The sequence below is a fragment of the Peromyscus maniculatus genome, chromosome 19, assembly GCF_049852395.1.
Source record: "Peromyscus maniculatus bairdii isolate BWxNUB_F1_BW_parent chromosome 19, HU_Pman_BW_mat_3.1, whole genome shotgun sequence".
NCBI lineage: Eukaryota > Metazoa > Chordata > Mammalia > Rodentia > Cricetidae > Peromyscus > Peromyscus maniculatus.
The window spans coordinates 33,632,659-33,650,339 of NC_134870.1; the positions used below are offsets into that span (position 1 = coordinate 33,632,659).

The 17,681-nt window shown below is 44.1% G+C and overlaps 1 protein-coding gene and 1 long non-coding RNA gene across 7 annotated transcripts in view; one reads left to right on the forward strand and one right to left on the reverse strand.

Moving 5' to 3' along the window:
- The window catches only part of Sh3rf2 (SH3 domain containing ring finger 2), a 106,015-nt gene that overhangs the window by 59,293 nt on the left and 29,041 nt on the right, over window positions 1-17,681 (forward strand). For all 6 annotated transcript variants that reach the window (XM_076555113.1, XM_076555111.1, XM_076555110.1 and 3 more), the window contains one exon: window positions 4,830-5,153. In XM_076555113.1, the coding sequence (XP_076411228.1) occupies window positions 4,830-5,153 (324 nt within the window). The remainder of the gene's footprint in view (window positions 1-4,829; window positions 5,154-17,681) is intronic.
- The window catches only part of LOC143269572 (uncharacterized), a 43,982-nt gene that overhangs the window by 7,822 nt on the left and 18,479 nt on the right, over window positions 1-17,681 (reverse strand). The window contains exons 3-5 of the long non-coding RNA XR_013046064.1: window positions 17,098-17,198; window positions 5,238-5,540; window positions 4,946-5,037 (exon numbers count right to left, since the gene is read on the reverse strand). This is a non-coding gene — a long non-coding RNA (uncharacterized LOC143269572). The remainder of the gene's footprint in view (window positions 1-4,945; window positions 5,038-5,237; window positions 5,541-17,097; window positions 17,199-17,681) is intronic.

Genomic DNA, 17,681 nt, shown 5'->3' on the forward strand with positions numbered 1-17,681 from the left:
AGCTGAGCCAACTGAGAAGCAGTTCAGGCTCAGTACGTAGGTATGGAGGAGGGAGCAGAGGCTGGGGGCGTAGACGGAGCAAGAGGACCCAGAGACTACCAGATCCAGAGCTAAGTCACAAAAGCCAAAGAAGCAAACTGTAGTAATTACAAACCATTCTGTAAACAGGAAAGACTGGGTGATGCTGGCATACTAAACAGCCCCAAAGTCTCAGTGGCTCCACAAAGAAAAATGCTATTTCCTACCTACATTGTATTTTTCAGCACAGGATGCTGAGTGGTTCTACTCACAGCCACCTGGGAACCCACACTAACAGGGCTGGGCCGTCTTTTAACTGTGACATCTGGAGCATGTGACCTTCCTAGTTGCCACAGGAGGGGAGAATGGATTGTGTATTCACAGCTGAGAGCCTCTGAAGGAACACCACTCACATTCACTCACTGCCCATTGGCTGGACCAGTCACAATGCTCCAGGTCAGCAGAAGAAAGGGGACCACATGGGATATATGGTGAAGATCCTGTATATCTTACTATTATAAATTTGGATTTGACTCAGAGATCACTGATTTGATCAGACTTGGTTGGTTTTGTCTAATTGTTGTTTTTTGGTTGGTTGGTTGGTTGGTAGTTAGTTGGTTGATTGGTTGGTAGCTGGTTGGTTGGTTAGTTGGCTTGTTGGAGTTGACTTATTTTGATTTCAGACAAGGTCTTGTTGTATATCCCATGCTAGACTGAAACTGAATGGACAGCACAGGCTAGCCTCGACCTTCCTCAGCCTCCCAAGAGCTCTGATTACAGATGTGAGCCATTGGGCCCAGACTCTGGTTTCTGGGATACAATGGAAATAACAAATTTTAAAAAAGAGATAAGAGAGAGAGAGAGAGAGAGAGAGAGAGAGAGAGAGAGAGAGAGAGAGAGAGAGAGAGAGAGAGAGATGAGCAGGCTGCTGCATGGTTCTGTTTGGAATTGATGTGACTCTGACTGCTAGACTGGAAACAAATTGGCAAATTCAAATTCTACCTCTTATGAGGATTTGGGAATTGCAGAGGTGGAGGACATGGGAAAGAGGGAATGGCCTAGGGTGTCTCCACCTTCTGACTTGTGTGCCTAGGTCAGTGGTGGGGCCATTTGCTAGGTAGAAACAATAAGGGTTATTAGGGGAATGTTCACTCTCCCTGGACCTGCACTAGGTACCCAACTGAACACATTGGAGGTGGGAGACTTTGGTCTGATCTCCTGCATTATTTTGAGATGCTTCCTTGTAGCTCTGGGGTGAAGGGCTAAGCATTAATTTCATCACCTGTTTCTGAATACTGCTGTTTTCAAAACTTCTGTATTTAATGATTATTCATTTGGATACTCTCACTACCCATTTACCTCTAAAATTAGTAATTACAAGAAGCCTCAAAATTATCATTAAACTAGCCATGGCTTCATTTGTTCTCCTAATTGCTAGGAGGGAGGAAGAAGATAATCAAGTGGTTTGTCTAATTGGGAACCTACTTTTCAAACATTACTTCAAATCTAAATTGAGCTTTTTAAAGCAGTACTTAAAGTTTTGACTCCAGTAATTTCATTAAGAGCAGCACATGCTAAGAACTCTTTAAATAAAGTTTGTGTTGCCAGTGCTGTGCAGAGCGATTGAAAGGAAGGCTTTCTCATAAGGATAACATGGACTTTTTGGGGTGCATAAATAAGACTGTTCCTGTTAATGCATCATTTAATTTATTGAACAGCATCCGCACAAAGGATGGTCAAACAAAAGCTGAGTTTCTCCCCATTCTTGTCGGGACTTCTCCACAGGGCAGTCTCAATTGTGTGAACCTCGTCCAGCCCAGTGAACTTCAAGGATATTGTTTCAAATGGGTGCAAACCTAAGAGCCGCACAGTCCCTCCCCAGCTGAGCTGTCAATCATGCCGGTGGAGGACAGGGCAAAAGCAGATTCTCACAGGGCCCTTTGTTGGTGTTACTGATAAAATAATAATAATAATAATAATAATAATAATAATAATAATAATAATAAAAAGGTGATGGTGCTGCCCACCTGGAGGCAGAAAGGCAGGGCACATAAGAAAGAATTAACTTGTGATATCACAGCTGCAGATGGCTGTAAGGAAAGTCACTCATTCAATTTGAAGGGTATCCGTTGTCCTCCTTCTTGTGCAAACTGTGGAGGAACAGGTGCTGTGGGGCCTTGCCAGGCCTTGTCCTTAGTCCAGGATACCATTAGAGCTCACCAGAACAAAATAGATATCTTGCTAATCAGTATCCCTACTTCTCAGCATTACTTCTGAAGAATGACATTTTCATTATTCATATGGAGTAAAAACCTGCTTTTTGCTTTTTTAAATGTATCTGGATCTCTGGTTTTGGTAACTACATATAATTGTATAAACACGTTATAGTCAATATGTAGAAAAGTTCCAACATGCCCCCCAAATTCCTCATGCTGAGCCATCTCCTCTGTTCCTCTACCTAGCAACCAGTGATCTATTTTCTGCCCCTATGGCTTTCTTTATCTAGAATGTTCTATAAATGGAACCCCATAAAACATAGCCCTGTGAGCTTGGCTTCTTTCCTTTTGCTTAACACAGTTGACATTCATCTGTATTGTGCCAAGTGTCCATAGCTCATCTTTTTATTAGTGAACAGTGTCTCAAAGCACAGATGCTCCAGAGATATCATCTGGGGAGACAGTTCTGTCTGTTAAGTCTTACCATGCAATCATAAGGACCCGAGTTCAATCCCAGAACCCAAGTTTTAAGAAAAAGAAAAATGGTTATGATGGTACACACTTGTCATCCCAGCACTGGAGAGGGGGAGACAGGTGGATCCCTGGAGCTCAATGGCCAGCCAGCCAGCCTCATTGGCAAACTCCAGGCCATTGAGAAACCCTTCCTAAAATCCAAGATGGGCAGCTCCTGAGGAACAACGGCTGAGGGCGGCCTCTGACCGCCACATGCATTCACACACACACACATATATAAATCACTACTCAGTCAACTGGTAATAAATGGCGTCGAGGTTGCTTCCCCGTCATTGGCAACTCTGAATGAAACTGTGGTTTGAGCATACATTTTTCTTTCTTCGAGTAATTACCCAGAAGTGGGATTGCTGGATCAGATGCTAAGTATGTGTTTGTGAGAAACTGCCAAACCGTAACAGGAGCTTTAAAAAGCATAAATCAGATCATGTCACTCCTCGACCCAGACCTGCCAGGAGCTTCCTGTTACACTGAAAATAAGTCAAAGCCTCCTGAGTCCTTGTGCAATCCGGTGCCTGCCAAGCCTGTGGCCTCCCCTCCCCGGTCTCCTCACCTGCTCCCTTTCATCCTTCCTGCTGCTTTCTGCCTGGCCTGTTCACGTCCTCATGTCCACACCACCGGCTTTCTTGCCACTTACCTCAGAGGCTCTTCCTTGATGCTCCCCCCACCCCCCAGTGTGAGTGGCCGTATCCCCCACTCACTCTCCCTTTTACCCTGGAAGACATTGCCATCTGACAGCTTCTCGTTTACTAGTTTACACGTGGGCTCTGTCACTTGTGTCACTCCTTCTGGGCCTCAGCTTCCTTATCTTTGAAATGGACTTTTTTTTCTTTAAGTGCACTGGGGAGATGACTAGGTAAGCTCACTTGGCGAGCTCCAGGCCAGGGAAAGACCCTGCTTGAAAAAAAACAAGGGGAGTTTCCCCTGAGGAATGACAGCAGAGGTTGACCTCCGCCTTCGATACACTCACACGTATACACAAATATGAGCACAATAATACTAAGCACCTACTTGGTGAGTTTTTCCACAATGTGGCAGGCTTTTTCAAGACAAGAATCACCTCTTCTTCCAAGTCTTCTCTCTCCGCTATTTTAATCCTCTGCACATTGTCATTTAAAAAGTTCATAAAAGGGAACATTCTTTTTTCCCTCTCTAGTTGAACGTCTAAATTAGAACAAGACATGCCGTCGCTCTGGAGAATGACTGGCGACTATTGTAATAATAGGAATTTAACTCATCGTCCTGAGATGGAAGCGTGGATTCACAGGAACCCTCATTTTTTTTCAACAGATTTCATATTTCCAAAGGCTGTAAGCCCCCAGGGCCTTTAGAAGTAATGAGTCGGATGTTAGGGAAGGCTACAGTAACATACACTGGGCTGGCTGGTGCCAGATCCAACACACCATTTGTTACAGTTCCAGAAACTGTGCTAGCCAGCTGTTAAACAGCTGGCTTATCCATAACACTACACACTGGGGCTTTTCCATGCTTTTTGGTGTTTTTTTTTTTTTTTCTTCCCTGGGTAATTTACCAGAACAACCGATGTTAAAGACAAAGAACAGGAAAGTGAAGATTGGCAATATTTGAAATAGGGAAAAAAAAAAAAACCAGAAGGATGAGTCAAGGTCCTGAATGTGTGTCTACTATGTCTCTTTTTTGTTTGTTTGTTTGTTTGTTTGTTTTTGATTTTTGGTTTTTTGAGACAGGGTTTCTCTGTGTAGTTTTGCGCCTTTCCTGGAACTTGCTTTGTAGACTAGGCTGGCCTCGAACTCACAGAGATCCACCTGCCTCTGCCTCCCGAGCGCTGGGATTAAAGGCGTGGGCCACCACCACCCGGCTTACTATATCTCAAAGCATATCAAATGTATGAGCTTCAAATGGATAGAAGATAGAATGTGTTATTATTTTGACCAAAGGGTGGCCATCTGAGCCAGCCACTAACCAAAGGGTGGCCATCTGACCCAGCAGCTGAGAAGCTAGCTAGCATCAGTTGCCAATGAGTGTGAGACTTAGCTACTATACTGTGTCAGAAAATAACTCTCATCGATCCTCTTACCTTTGCAGCCAAACCTCGCAGCAAGACACCTCTTAGAGAAGAACAAAGGACATCAGTTATCACGCACGAAAAACCTGTCCCTGATGTCCTCTCCATCCAGAGGCAAAGCAACCAACACACTCACCCTCCGAAAGAGCCCTGGGTCCAGGAGGAAGGGGTCTGGGCAGTTCTCCATCACAACAGCTTTGAACACACTCAACCGCATGGTCCATTCTCCTGAAGGTCACCAGATGGTGGAAATCAGCACCCCAGTGCTCATCAGCTCTAGCAGCCCCTCTGTGCTCACTCAGCATGGGGACAAGGCAGACTTCCCTGCCAACTCTTCAGGACAGGTAAGGAGTAAATCTGCTGGCACCTTGCTGGTAGGCAAGAGAGCTTCCCCAGGTCACAAGCACTGTTGGATGCTAAGTACTTACCAGGCACTCAGAATACATGAATATTAGCTGAAGCCACGACGTGTACTGTCGATATTTGTGATCGCATTTTATCCTTAAGGGTCCTATAAGTTAAATATGATTATTATTATCCCTACTTTACAGGTTAGGAAACTGAGAGTTCAAAGGATTAAACAACTTGCCCAAATTCCCAGATGCTTTGCACTTTTCTGTTGTGTGGTAAACATAATTGCCTGCTCATCAGAAAACTTTCCTCTAAGGAGATGCTGGTAGACACTTTCCAGACAGGGTTTTGACGTCATATAAGACTCACTGTCATATCTTCTGCAATAGCCCGGGCATCACATAGAAAGAAAACAATAGGACCTGTGGGTTAGCAGGTGTTTCTCAGGATAATGGTATAACTTGTGGGTCCGATGTCCATTTATGCATTTTTGCATTCTGTAATTTTTAACGCAAGCCCCTTGCTCTAAAATGATTAAGAATTACAAGACGACAACAACAGCGTATTAAGTCAGGTGGTGGCCCCAAGTCACTCCTCCCAGTGGGCACCTAATGAGGTAATGGGCATAAAGCACTCAGTCTAAGGATGTCTGCACATGCCAAGCTAGCTCCCCATCAGCACTTGCTCTCTGTTCTATTCTTATTATCAATCCTGCTCGCTGAGATGCTAAGAAGAGATAAGCCTAGGTGAGTTGCACCAATCCAGAAGTTGAAGTATTTCCGACAGCATGTGGCTATTTAGGCTGAAGGGCTCTTTAAGAGATGAAGGAGGAGAGGTATGAGGCAAGGTAATTAAGAATGTATTGGGTGCTCAGCTAAAAATGCTCTTTGCATCCATGCAGGTGGCAACTTGCAAGGACAGACTTCAACTTGCACTGGTGTCTTTTTTTTTTAAAGAAGCTGTAAATCTTGTTTTTAAACATGAATTTCTACCTTGGGATTAAATGGCTTAATTGGACTCTAATCCCTTTATAACAAGACACGGAAGAAGGAGAAAGTCAAGGGCTCCTCAAAGACCTGTGTACTGGTCTGCAAGGAAAACAATCACCTCCATTAACACTCTATCTTATACCACTGTCTGAGTTGCTAAGAGTGTAGCCTCTCATGTAACTGATGCAACTGATCCCCAACCTGTACTGCATCTCTCTCTCTCTCACTCTCTCTCTCTCTCTCTCTCTCTCTCTCTCTCTCTCTCTCACACACACACACACACACACACACACACACACACACACACGCCATATATACTCTCCTTATTTAAAAAAAAATTCTGACATGCATTCTAAACACATTTTTATGAGTATATACATGCCTTGTGCCCAGAGTTGTTCTAACACACACGCATACACGAACACATGAACACTCTAAAACAAGAACCTGATGACTCACATGAAGCTGGAAAGTCAGAAGTTTCTAAAGCATTCTTTATATAGAGGCATGGGTATAGAAAGTGCAGCCCACACTCTGTAAAAATAAGTGAGTGAGCTCAGCCATGAGTTGGCTTTTCAAAAGATGTATCCAAGAGACCTGTTCTCTGTGCCTTTGAAATTTTTATTCCTGGACGTTTACCTCATCTGCTAAGAGGGTGAACCAGAGCGGGAGAATCCCAGTAGTACTCAAAACAAATTGCATTTCTTCCAAATATGCACGAAGAATGATAATTCCAAACCACAGCATTCATGGGGAATCACTGGGCAGTACCAATAGCCTTTTGTCGATGCAGATGGTTGTAAATGGTGAATATTTTTGTATAGATGGCACAGGTGTTGTCAAAACATATTCAGAAGCCCCATGTACAGCTCTCTAAAGTGGGATGAGGACCCTGATGGCACCCACACCCTGATGGCCTTAGGTGGTTTAGGGACTCAGAAATTAATAACACAAAAGAATAGGATAAACAACCCATTCCTTTTACAGTGTCCATGGGGTATTTTACGATACCAAGATCTCAGCTCAGTTCCAGCCTATCTGTAGCACCCCCTCCCCCACAAGCACTGGCTACTCAGAAATAGCCAATAAATAAGGAAAAAAAGAGAACAGCCTCAGATCCTGTAGGAAGTCACCGCCTCTCTTGTAAGTAGAGAAGTATCTCGTTTCTACTTTGTTGTAGGAAGTGCCTCTCTAAGCCTTATAAGCGATATCAATTTTATGATCACATAGGAAAGATGGAAAAATGTTTGGATACTTGATTTAAATTTTCCACATTTAAAGATCAGTAAGTTAATTAAGGTGCATACATAGACATGGAAAATAACTACAAAGGTGGGCTACCATACAGATTAGATCATGATGATCCTAAGTGAATACATGTGTAACCAGAGCATGCATGCATGGCAGTCCTGGAATTCACTATGTAGATCAGACTGGTTTTGAACTCACAGAGATATGCCTGCCTCTGCTTCCCAAGGGCTGGGATTAAAGTGCACCACTATGCCCTGCCAAGGATACTTGAGTGTTATTCTGTTATGTGACTATGTAGTAAAAGGTCCGGGAAATCTCTTTTAGGGGGGTTGTAAAACATATCTAGCTCCCACCTACAAGCCAAAAAAAACGAGGTTGGATAACAAGAAGCCATTTTACAAAATCAGCCTAGAAGTTATCCCTGTTAAGTTCCCTGGCTCCCTCTGTGAAGAAACAAGGCTGGAATTGCCCAAGTCTTCATCACATAACTGTTACCTTCACACCAAAAAGCAGAGAAAGGGATAGCGTGTTCTCTTCGTCTTCGTGTCTTCCTACCTGTGGGAAACCACTTGCCAGTCCTGGCTAGACTCTGCAGTACTAACCTGAAGGATTCAGCACAGCTGCGGGCTGGACATGACCACACTTGAGAATGATTCGGGGTCAGACCTGAGCACTTGGAGCACTGAGCACTGTGGGTGTCTCATCATCTTCCACTGTGGGTGTCTCATCTTCCACTGTGGGTGTCTCATCTTCCACTAGGGTCTTTCACCCCAACTTGGTGCTCAGGGCTGCACAAAAGTGTTTTTACTGAGTATTAAGATAATCTCCCCCTTGGATTGACTCTGTCAGTCTGTCTCTCTCTCTCAATGAAAATTTTATGCTTAAGATTCTTAGTTAGCCCCACCCCAAGATTATTTACAGAGATAAATGATGCTAAGATTCCTAAGTTAATATCTCTTCAATATAAATTTCATTCTATATTTCTTACTCAATGAATTCACATTCACAAATGATGTTTGTAGATCACATTAGAATTGTGTAGTCTTGAGGAATTGTAGGAAGAAAGAAAGTTTGCATTGAATGGACACCCATTATCAAACATTCTATTGCATACTATCATTTCTGTCCAGAATACCTTTTATGAGTCTTCATGGGTACTTGAAACATGTTTGTTAACTTTTTGAGAACATGCCCCTTAGGAGAGATATATCCTTAAATTATTCTCATGGATTATCAGTTGATGTATTAGAAGGAAACCATTGACAGGCATTTGAAAGCAGGAAATGAAGCAAGGCCCCACTGTCTCTGTTCCACAAAACACCACAGGGTGAAGGACAGCTATTGCCCAAGTAGTAATCAGTGCTGAATGGAGAAGCCATGCCAGTCTTTGAACTGGGCCCCTCTCCTCATCCCAGGCTGAGGCTTTAGACAAGTCAGTAACCATGCTGAGCTCCAGTCTCCCATCAAAAAAGGAGCATGTTTGGGGTTGGATGATCTATGTGGGAGCTTGTGCCTGGGGAAAACTGATTCTCCCTCTCTCAGCAGCCATTGACCACCCTTCATCTAGGGATGGGACCTTGTAGAATTCCCCTTGTCCACATTGGACAACCTATTGTTGAGATTTTATGGGTGCAGCTATCCTATCCAATGGGCTCAGCCCTGGACACACGTACATTCAAGCAAGACTAGATGCTTCCATAAGTATTATTTATACACAGAGAGGGAGGAGAGGTATAGATGTAACAATAATAGAGAAGAGGTCATGAATTTTGGAGGGAAGTTGGGGGGACATGGGGGGAAACCGAGGGGATAAGGGGTGGGAACTGTACTCGGTGCTCGTGTATAAAGTTCTCAAAAAGAAAAGATAAAATAATTAAAATATTTAATTTTTAATAAGTATACTCTGATTTATAAGGTTGCTGGGAAAATCAAAAGAGAGTAAATGTAGGTACAAGTACTTGGCTCTCAGTTTTATTATTTCTTTTCAAATTTTCTTAGTGATAGGTTGCCATATTGCAGTCCAATCTTTGCTATGCATTTCTAAATTTTTTACAATGAAAATTTTCAAATCTATATAAAAATTTAAGAAATATTATAATGAGCCTACTCAGGCCAATTTCTCCCCCTGCTCTTCCTTCCTCCACCCAACTCCTTCGTTGAATAAATTGAAGCCCCAACTTCAGGTCAAATTATCTGTTGTAGTAACTGTGCCTTTTAAGATATTTTAGCACTCTCATAATATTATCAAACAGCAAACAAAATTGTCTTTTACATTTTCAATATCTCATGTTTGCATTTCTACTCTTGCCTTACAAGCATTCTCCTCAGTTGATTTATGCAAATGAGATTCAGATGACGTAAGCACTTTTCATTGGCTTGATACTCCCCCACATTCATTTCATTCTATACTCTAACTGACCTTCTCATCCCTCGCACTGTTTGGGGGACAAACCATTTGTCCTCCTGAATTCAAAAGATTCTGGATACTGCCAGTTGCAACTTCACAGTGGTTTTTAATTTTTGTTTGCTTTGCTTTGTTTTATGACAGTGTTTTATGTAGTCCATGTTTCAAGGTTTATCCATATAAGCAACCTGTGTTAGTACTTTATTAGTACTTTTTATGGCCAAATAACATTCCAATATATGGGAATGCCGTAAGATTTAGTTCACTGGTTCATCAGCTGGTAGGCATTTGGATAGCTTCTATTTGTCTATTATCAACAATCCTGCTAGGAGCATTTGCCTGAAAGTTCTTGTCTAGGTTCATTTTCATATGCAAATAAACCTAGGAATGGAGCTGAGAGTTCCTTCATATAGTGCTTCTCTTTCACAAAATTCTGCTTGCAAAACTCACAACTATTTTCCAAACTGAATGCACATTTTACATTTCCACCAATACAGCACAATGGTTCCAATTTTTCCAGTTTTTTATGAACACGTGTTTACTGTCTGTCTTATGGACGATAGCCACCCTAGTGTATATGAAGAATAGTATCTCACTGTAAAATTTTGTTTGTATGTGTTTGGTTTTCCTGGTTTGGGGCTTTTTGTTTTGAGGCAGAATCTCACAGGTCTTTAAACCTACTATCCTCCTGCCTCAACCTCCCAAGAACTGAGATTACAGGTACATGTCACTGTGTCTTACTACAGTTTTAATTTGCAGTTCTCTGATGATTAATGACATTGGGCAAGTGTTCCTAAGTTTACTGAACAAGCATTCTTTGGAGGAAGGCCTGTTTGTGTGTGTTGTCCGTATTATAATTGGGCTATTTGTCTCTTTTTAATTGAGTTGTAAAAGAGTTCTTTACATATTCTACAAAAAGTCCTGGATCAGATATATAACTTACAAAATTGTTCCCATCCTGTGGATTGCCTTTCCACTTTCTCCATAATATTTTTTAAAGCACAAAAAAAAATGTTTTCATATGATGATGTCTCATGTATCTACTCTAGGAAACTATTACCTAACCAAAATTTAATATGTAACTATTTTTCTTTGATGGTGTTTTACAATTTTATCTTTTACTTTTGTGTCAAGGGCAGTTGGTTTTTGTATATGTTATGAGATTAGAGTTCAAATTCATTCTTCCCATATAGATATATAGTTGTCCCGGTAGCATTGATTGAAAAGGCCATTACATCCCCATTTTGTTAACTTGACACTTTTGTTGAAATTTAAATACTTATCACAACACATCAAGAGACTTGGAACGTTTGAGTGCATCTCCTTTCGAATTAAAATGTGTTCGTATTGAGATGTCACCAGCCTGCTCCCCTGGTTATCAAACCCCCCATTAGTCTTCCTACCTAATGATTTGAACATCATTTCATTCTGGGTGGCAAAATGGTGACACTCCAAATCCATCCTTCCTGCTGGGTTTCTTTTGAAACTGCAACACTTCTGTAATGTTGGCTTCTGCTTCCGAGAGCACCTTGTGTGTCAGACAGCACCCAGGGAGCTTTCCCTGGGTTGCACACTGCACCCCACACCTGCGTGTCAGATGCTCATAGATCAGGGACTCCAAAGCTCACACGTCCTTGACCCTCATTTGTTCCTGAGCATTCTCTAGCTCAAAAACAGGACTCATTTCTCACCGATGTCCCGCCTGGCATGTTTGCCATAACTGAACTGCTAACCCTTTTTCCACTGGCTGTTGCCAGCTGGACTCACATTGCCCTGACTGTCCGTGCCAATCCCCTTGTTTACATCCTTATCATTACCCTCAGGCCGGCCCAAGTGTCCCAGGTTTCTTGGCTGTGTGTTCACCTCTTTACCCTCTCCAAGGTCTAGTCTCCACACTCAGGCCAAGGCCAGGAGAAGAAGGCCTGAGCTTGTGCAATCTGGAGAAGAAATGGCTTCAAGGTTGGTGTGGGGATGAATGATGACCTTTACTTCCCAAATGTGGCTTTGCGTACCAGAATTGCATGGCTGTGTTCAGAAGCAAAAAGGAGCATAAATCAAAGTATATAGGCTGTGGGAACATATAATGAGAAAGCTCTCATATCTTCTGGACTGTTAGACACTGCATACCAAAATCATTAGAGCAGTGGTTCTCAACCTTCCTAACGCACAACCCCTTAATACAGTTCCTCATGTTGTGGTGACCCCTGACCACAAAATTATTTTCATTTTTACTTCATAACTGTAATTTTGCTATGGTTATTAACTGTAACGTAAATTTTTTTTGAGGCTAGAGGTTTAACAAAATGGGGTCGCAACCCACAGGTTGAGAACCACTGTACTAGTGGACCCTAGGCATTTGTGACTCTCGTGTTTTGGTTTGGTTTTCAATTATTTCTCTTACACAGAGAGACAGATAAGAATCAAAAGTCAAGCATTTGACTCAGTCAGAGCTTCTTGACATGAATCTTGCCATCTCATATGACAAAATGTCATCTCTAGATGACATTGAACTAATGTGATGAGCCTCGGTGTTCTCTTCTACAAAACGGGCTAAATCTTTCCATGAAGAGTCTCTGCCAGAGTGTGTAGTAGCTCAGCAAGCTGTAGCCATTGTTCTTCCCCAAAGCAGGGCTTTGAGAATGTCATTGTGCAGGGCAGTGGTGGCGCATGCCTTTAATCCCAGCACTCGGGAGGCAGAGCCAGGCAGATCTCTGTGAGTTCGAGGCCAGCCTGGGCTACCAAGTGAGTCCCAGGAAAGGCGCAAAGCTACACAGAGAAACCCTGTCTCGAAAAAACCAAAAAAAAAAAAAAAAAAAAAAAAAAAGAGTAGGAGAATGTCATTGCTTTAAGAGTCAAGAGATCCCTAACAACTGTTGGGGGGGGGGGGCACTTAGTCTTCTTTTACGTGTAAGAAAACTGGCATGAAGTGGCCCTTCCTTAATAGACTCAGGCCTCCTCAACTCATCAAATAGACAGTGGATCGCTATCTAAAACAGAAACAAGGGGCCTACTGTGTAAAATTTGATACCTAGCCCTTGAGCTGTGTCATCCCAGGTGGCAGTGGTGACTGTCTGCACAAGAACCCTGATGGATGTGACACCAATCGGGCCTAAGAGAATGGAATCCTCTTCGGTATGTGGCCCTCCAGGTGTCCAGCCTGTCCAGGTCTCAGTCTCCTCATCTGCTAAGGAGACAGGTGACATTGACCTGACAAAGAATGATGCGGCTTCACTACTTAGAAGCGCATCTGAGGACAGGGAGGGAGGGAAGAGCCGCTCCTGTTTTGTAGTTTAGGATGGCCATTGTTGGGATCCCTCCTCTCTGCTGCTCCTGTTCTGTAGTTTAGGACGGCCAGTGTTGGGATCCCTCCTCTCTGCCGCTCCTGTTTTGTAGTTTAGGATGGCCATTGTTGGGATCCCTCCTCTTTGCTGCTCCTGTTCTGTAGTTTAGGACGGCCAGTGTTGGGACCCCTCCTCTCTGCTGCTCCTCTTCTGTAGTTTAGGACGGCCAGTGTTGGGATCCCTCCTCTCTGCTGCTCCTGTTACATAGTTTAGGATGGCCATTGTTGGGATCCGTCCTCTCTGCTGCTCACACACACACCTTCACAGTCACATCCAGCTACTGCGGTGTTCTTTCTCAGCCTCAGTGAGGTGAGGGTCAGGAAGGATTATTCATTCCCCTGAGACAAAGAGCTGTGCAAAACTCTGGGCTTTGGGATCCCCGAGATCTTAGAAGGGATCCCCCTGTTTCTTACTGAGCTTCTTCCTCAGTTTTCCAAGTCCTGGAGACAATGACCTGGATTGAGCAATGGGAACTGACCCAGTGAACATCCCCTCTGTTGTTACTAGGTCAAACCAGGAAGCTAGAAGCACCCTCTCTACCTCTGCATCAGGGCCGACCTGTATAGACTGGCCTTGCTGGGAGTGTGAGTCCTCAGCTGTGCACTTCAAAGGAATGACCCTGCTAGAGGCAGTATGTGGGGGCTTCCAGAAGCCTCTTTGCTTCCTTCACAGGCAGTGGTCATTCCAAAAGTGCTGGAGTCTAATTTGGTATTCTGTCCATGTGTCCCCTGGGACAATGCCACTTGCTAAACTCAGACCCTCAGCTATAATTCCATGTAAATCCATGCAAGGAAAATCAAAAATACACACAGGAGAAAAGGCTTTGGAAAAAGGAGATGTAGGCTGAGAGAGGACCAGCTCCCTGTCCAACATTCTACACACACACACACACACACACACACACACACACACACACACACATACACACACCTTTTAGCTTTACCAGTGAGTCCTGTCTTCAACTGGTGAATGTTCTAAGCCAAGAACGAGCCCTGTTTTCCCCTACAGCCTGTCAGTGGAGCAGTCTGTATAGAGTTGTTAGCTACCCACTGTGTACCAAACACTTGAGCCACACACGGATGTCACAGCAAACAAGGCACTTGATCATTGCGCTTAGGGAAGCTCCAAGCTCACAAGGTAGACGCATACTAAAATATTAAATATTGTGTTCATGGTTGTAAGTATACAAAATGCTGTAAGGTCTGAGGGTGAAGCACGAAGAAAATCTGAGATGAAGGGTTGATCTGGTCTGGGAAGCAAGAAGGTTGCTTAGGGGAAGCAGTGTTCAGGTGGAGACCGAGAGGTTTTAGCTGTCAAAAGGCCAGAGTTCTGCTGCAGCTTTCCCTGCCTAGATTCCAGTCTGCAAAGCACTGCATGGCCCCTGGTGCATGGTAACTTGTGTAACTTCCAAGCCCAGCCCTGCCCCGCTCCCCAGGGTCCTCCAGAGAAAGCCTCTCTGGTTTCTGGTGACTAGAGCAGGTTGGGTAATTAACCTCGCTTGCCTCTTTGATTCAGCACTTTTCCAAAGAGTGGTTAAACTTGACATCATCGCTTTGCCCAATTAATCCTGGCCGGCGAACCACTGAGGAGACCCAGCCCTGTCTGGGTGAAAGAGGGAGTGACCTAGACTGCACCTCAGCATTTTCACAGAGATTCTTGAGCTCTGAGGCTGAGTGCAGGGCTCACAGACGTCCAAAGGGACCTCAGACTCACACGCCGTCCCTCTGGTGGAACTGGTCACCCTCTTGTGGCAATTTAAAAAAAAAGCCTCCAGACATGGTCAAACATCCCCTGAACTCAGAGTCACCCCCAGATGACAGTCACTGGTGTGCAAAGTATTGACCAGACGTGTGACTAATGTGAAATAATGGCAATTAAGGCAAAGCCTGTGTGGAGACAAGTGCCCTGTCTGAACGCTCCAACAAGCCATGCTTTTCAGACACACGTTGGGAGACCATGGGCGCTTTGGGGAAACCTGGAAATTGCCAAAGGTGGGGCAAATAGGTGTGTCAGTGTCCTGTCCCTGGACACGTGCAAGCACACTACCCCAGGCCTGAAAGAATCTAGGGACCGAATCACCAGAATAGGCCCACTTTCCACTTCAACTCAATCCGGAGTCCTAGAGGAAAAGGGACTCATTTTGTGACAGATCCAGTACTATAATCCTAAATACCACTCCCACCTCTAGGTGTTGCTGGTAGATAGTATTGCTTCCATTTTAAATAAAGGAACTGCAACCCAATCGTTAGCTCAAACTCATTCAGTAGGTACCTTTCAAACATTGGATCAGAACCCAAGTTTGGCTATCTTCCCAAGTCTTTCCCTATACCAGCAGCTGAAGTGGGAATCTCAACCATCCACAGAAATGGTTTGAGCATGATTATTGGGAAGTAGACAGGCAAGGTGAGAAGAAATACTGGAATTGATTGGTCATGTCTGTCATGGCCCAGGCATATGAAATGAGGTACATATGCCATGGAACGCATCTATAATCTAAGATTCCATAATTCTACAATCATTTTGTCATTTTGGGGTGGCTGTACGGAGTTAGGGGTACATCTAAGTTTGTTTAACAAACAAGCGCCTCTGTACAGACCTTCTTCAAGAATGGAGTTTCGATGGGGGGGGGGGGCGCAAAGAAGGGGCAGGACTTCCTATTGTTTCCGTAGAAAAGAAAAACCTGTTCTCCATCACAGCCCTTGTGAACAACTTAGCAATTTTACTTTTGGTAAGTAACAATATTCTAAGAAAAAAAAAAAACAATAGGCAAAATTTCTGAGAAAAATGGGGCATTTTTGTTCGTTTAAAACAATTGCTCATTGCATTTCAAAGTCCGAGTCTAAGAGATAAAATAATCGACCTTTCCCCCTTTCTTCTCACCTCAATCAAGCAAGTAGCGGGAAACTGGACAGCTTGGTGCATAATAAAACCTGCTTATCTAGCAAAGGATGCTGAAAACACTAGTGTGTCTGTTTCCAAGACTCCATTCCCATGCTGACTACTAGGTAGGGCACTGGGCGCAGAAAGGAGACCCAATCTTTACCACTGGCCTGGCTCAGCTCGGGTGCTTGGCTCAACTCGGGTGCTTCCCTGTCTTCCTGCCCCTTTCCTCACAGCCTTTGGCTCTCCCTACGTCAGACTAGCTAAGAACACTTGCTGTCGGTAAGCTTCTGTCCACAAACATGGTGGGCCTGCCACGTGCCAGTTATTTATAACATCTGGGTAGACGTCACCGAGGCCTGGTTCCATGCCAAGCTTGGACGTGCAGTTAGGAAGCAATCCCCAGACAGATGTGAGCAGGCGCACACTGGACCACAGAGAGTCTGCTGCTTGAATCGCTCACCTGCCTCGGCCCAAGTGGCAGAACACAACTGGGACCCGCCTGGCCTTCGTGCCTGAGCCTGGCCTTAGACACTTCCCAGCCAGCAACCTAAAGAAAGCAGTCTCCAGAGCAGGGCTGCCCGCCCACTGTTACACCTGGAAATCATCTTCCGCTCATTGGTTTCTTTGACCTAAAAGAATACTGACAATCAGCAGCCTGTGGGCCAAGTGCTGCCGGCTCCCTGCCTGGAACTGGGGTGTGTGTGGGGTCAGGGAGTGGGTCAAAAGAGTAGTACTGTATGATGGGTAAAAATTACCATTCGTTTTCAGTGTTCAAAAGTGAAGTTTGTCCCACAGGTAGGCTCACTCGCTGAATATTATCTGTGGCGGATTTCACACCACAATAATTGAGAGGGGTGATTTTGGCTGGAACCCAATGTAAAGCCGAAAATATTTCCTCTGGTACTTTACAGAAAAAAAAAAAAAAAGTTGGGTGGCCCTGAACCTTGATCTTTCTTCTTTTGTAAGGCTTTGTGAGCGTGTATGTCTGGTCACTTTGAGCCCTGTAGGGAGGAAGGAATACTGAATACACAACCTGACTACACATCTGGGGACCTCTCTTACTTCCTACCTTGTTTGGGAGTTTGCCTTCATGCTATCTTACAGCTTTTAACTCTGCAAGGCCAGGGTAACTGGTGCCCTCCACCATTCCAGGGTTAAGTCCAGTCGAGCCTGGCAGGGCAAGAAATTTAGTAAATGTTAGTCGAATACACAAACGGACAAATGAATGAAGCCTCTTGGCTGTATCCATGCCTGTGTGTGAGCCACTGAACGTCAACAAGAGACAGGATGAATAAACCCTTCGGTGATAGGGAGTCAATAAAAGAAAGATATGGATGAGTGTCTGAGTAAGGGAATTCTTGTAAAGGTAAACAATTGAATAAGAAATGTGTGAATGGAGGAGAGGAGTCTCTAGGTGGATGAGTGACAGGACAGGTGAATCTAGGCTTTGTAGGTCACACACAGGAGACAAAGGGTGTTGGTGCCACATTCAAGTGGTTTCATCATTTTGTCATCCTGGCTCATGCCTTGCCAGCAATTTTGAGCTTAATCGATACCCTCCCTTGAAGACAGTGTGCTCATGCTTTAATATTTAGGCTTTATCCCCAGGAGGGCAAAGTCACCTGCAACCCTGGGCCTCAGGCCAGGCCACAA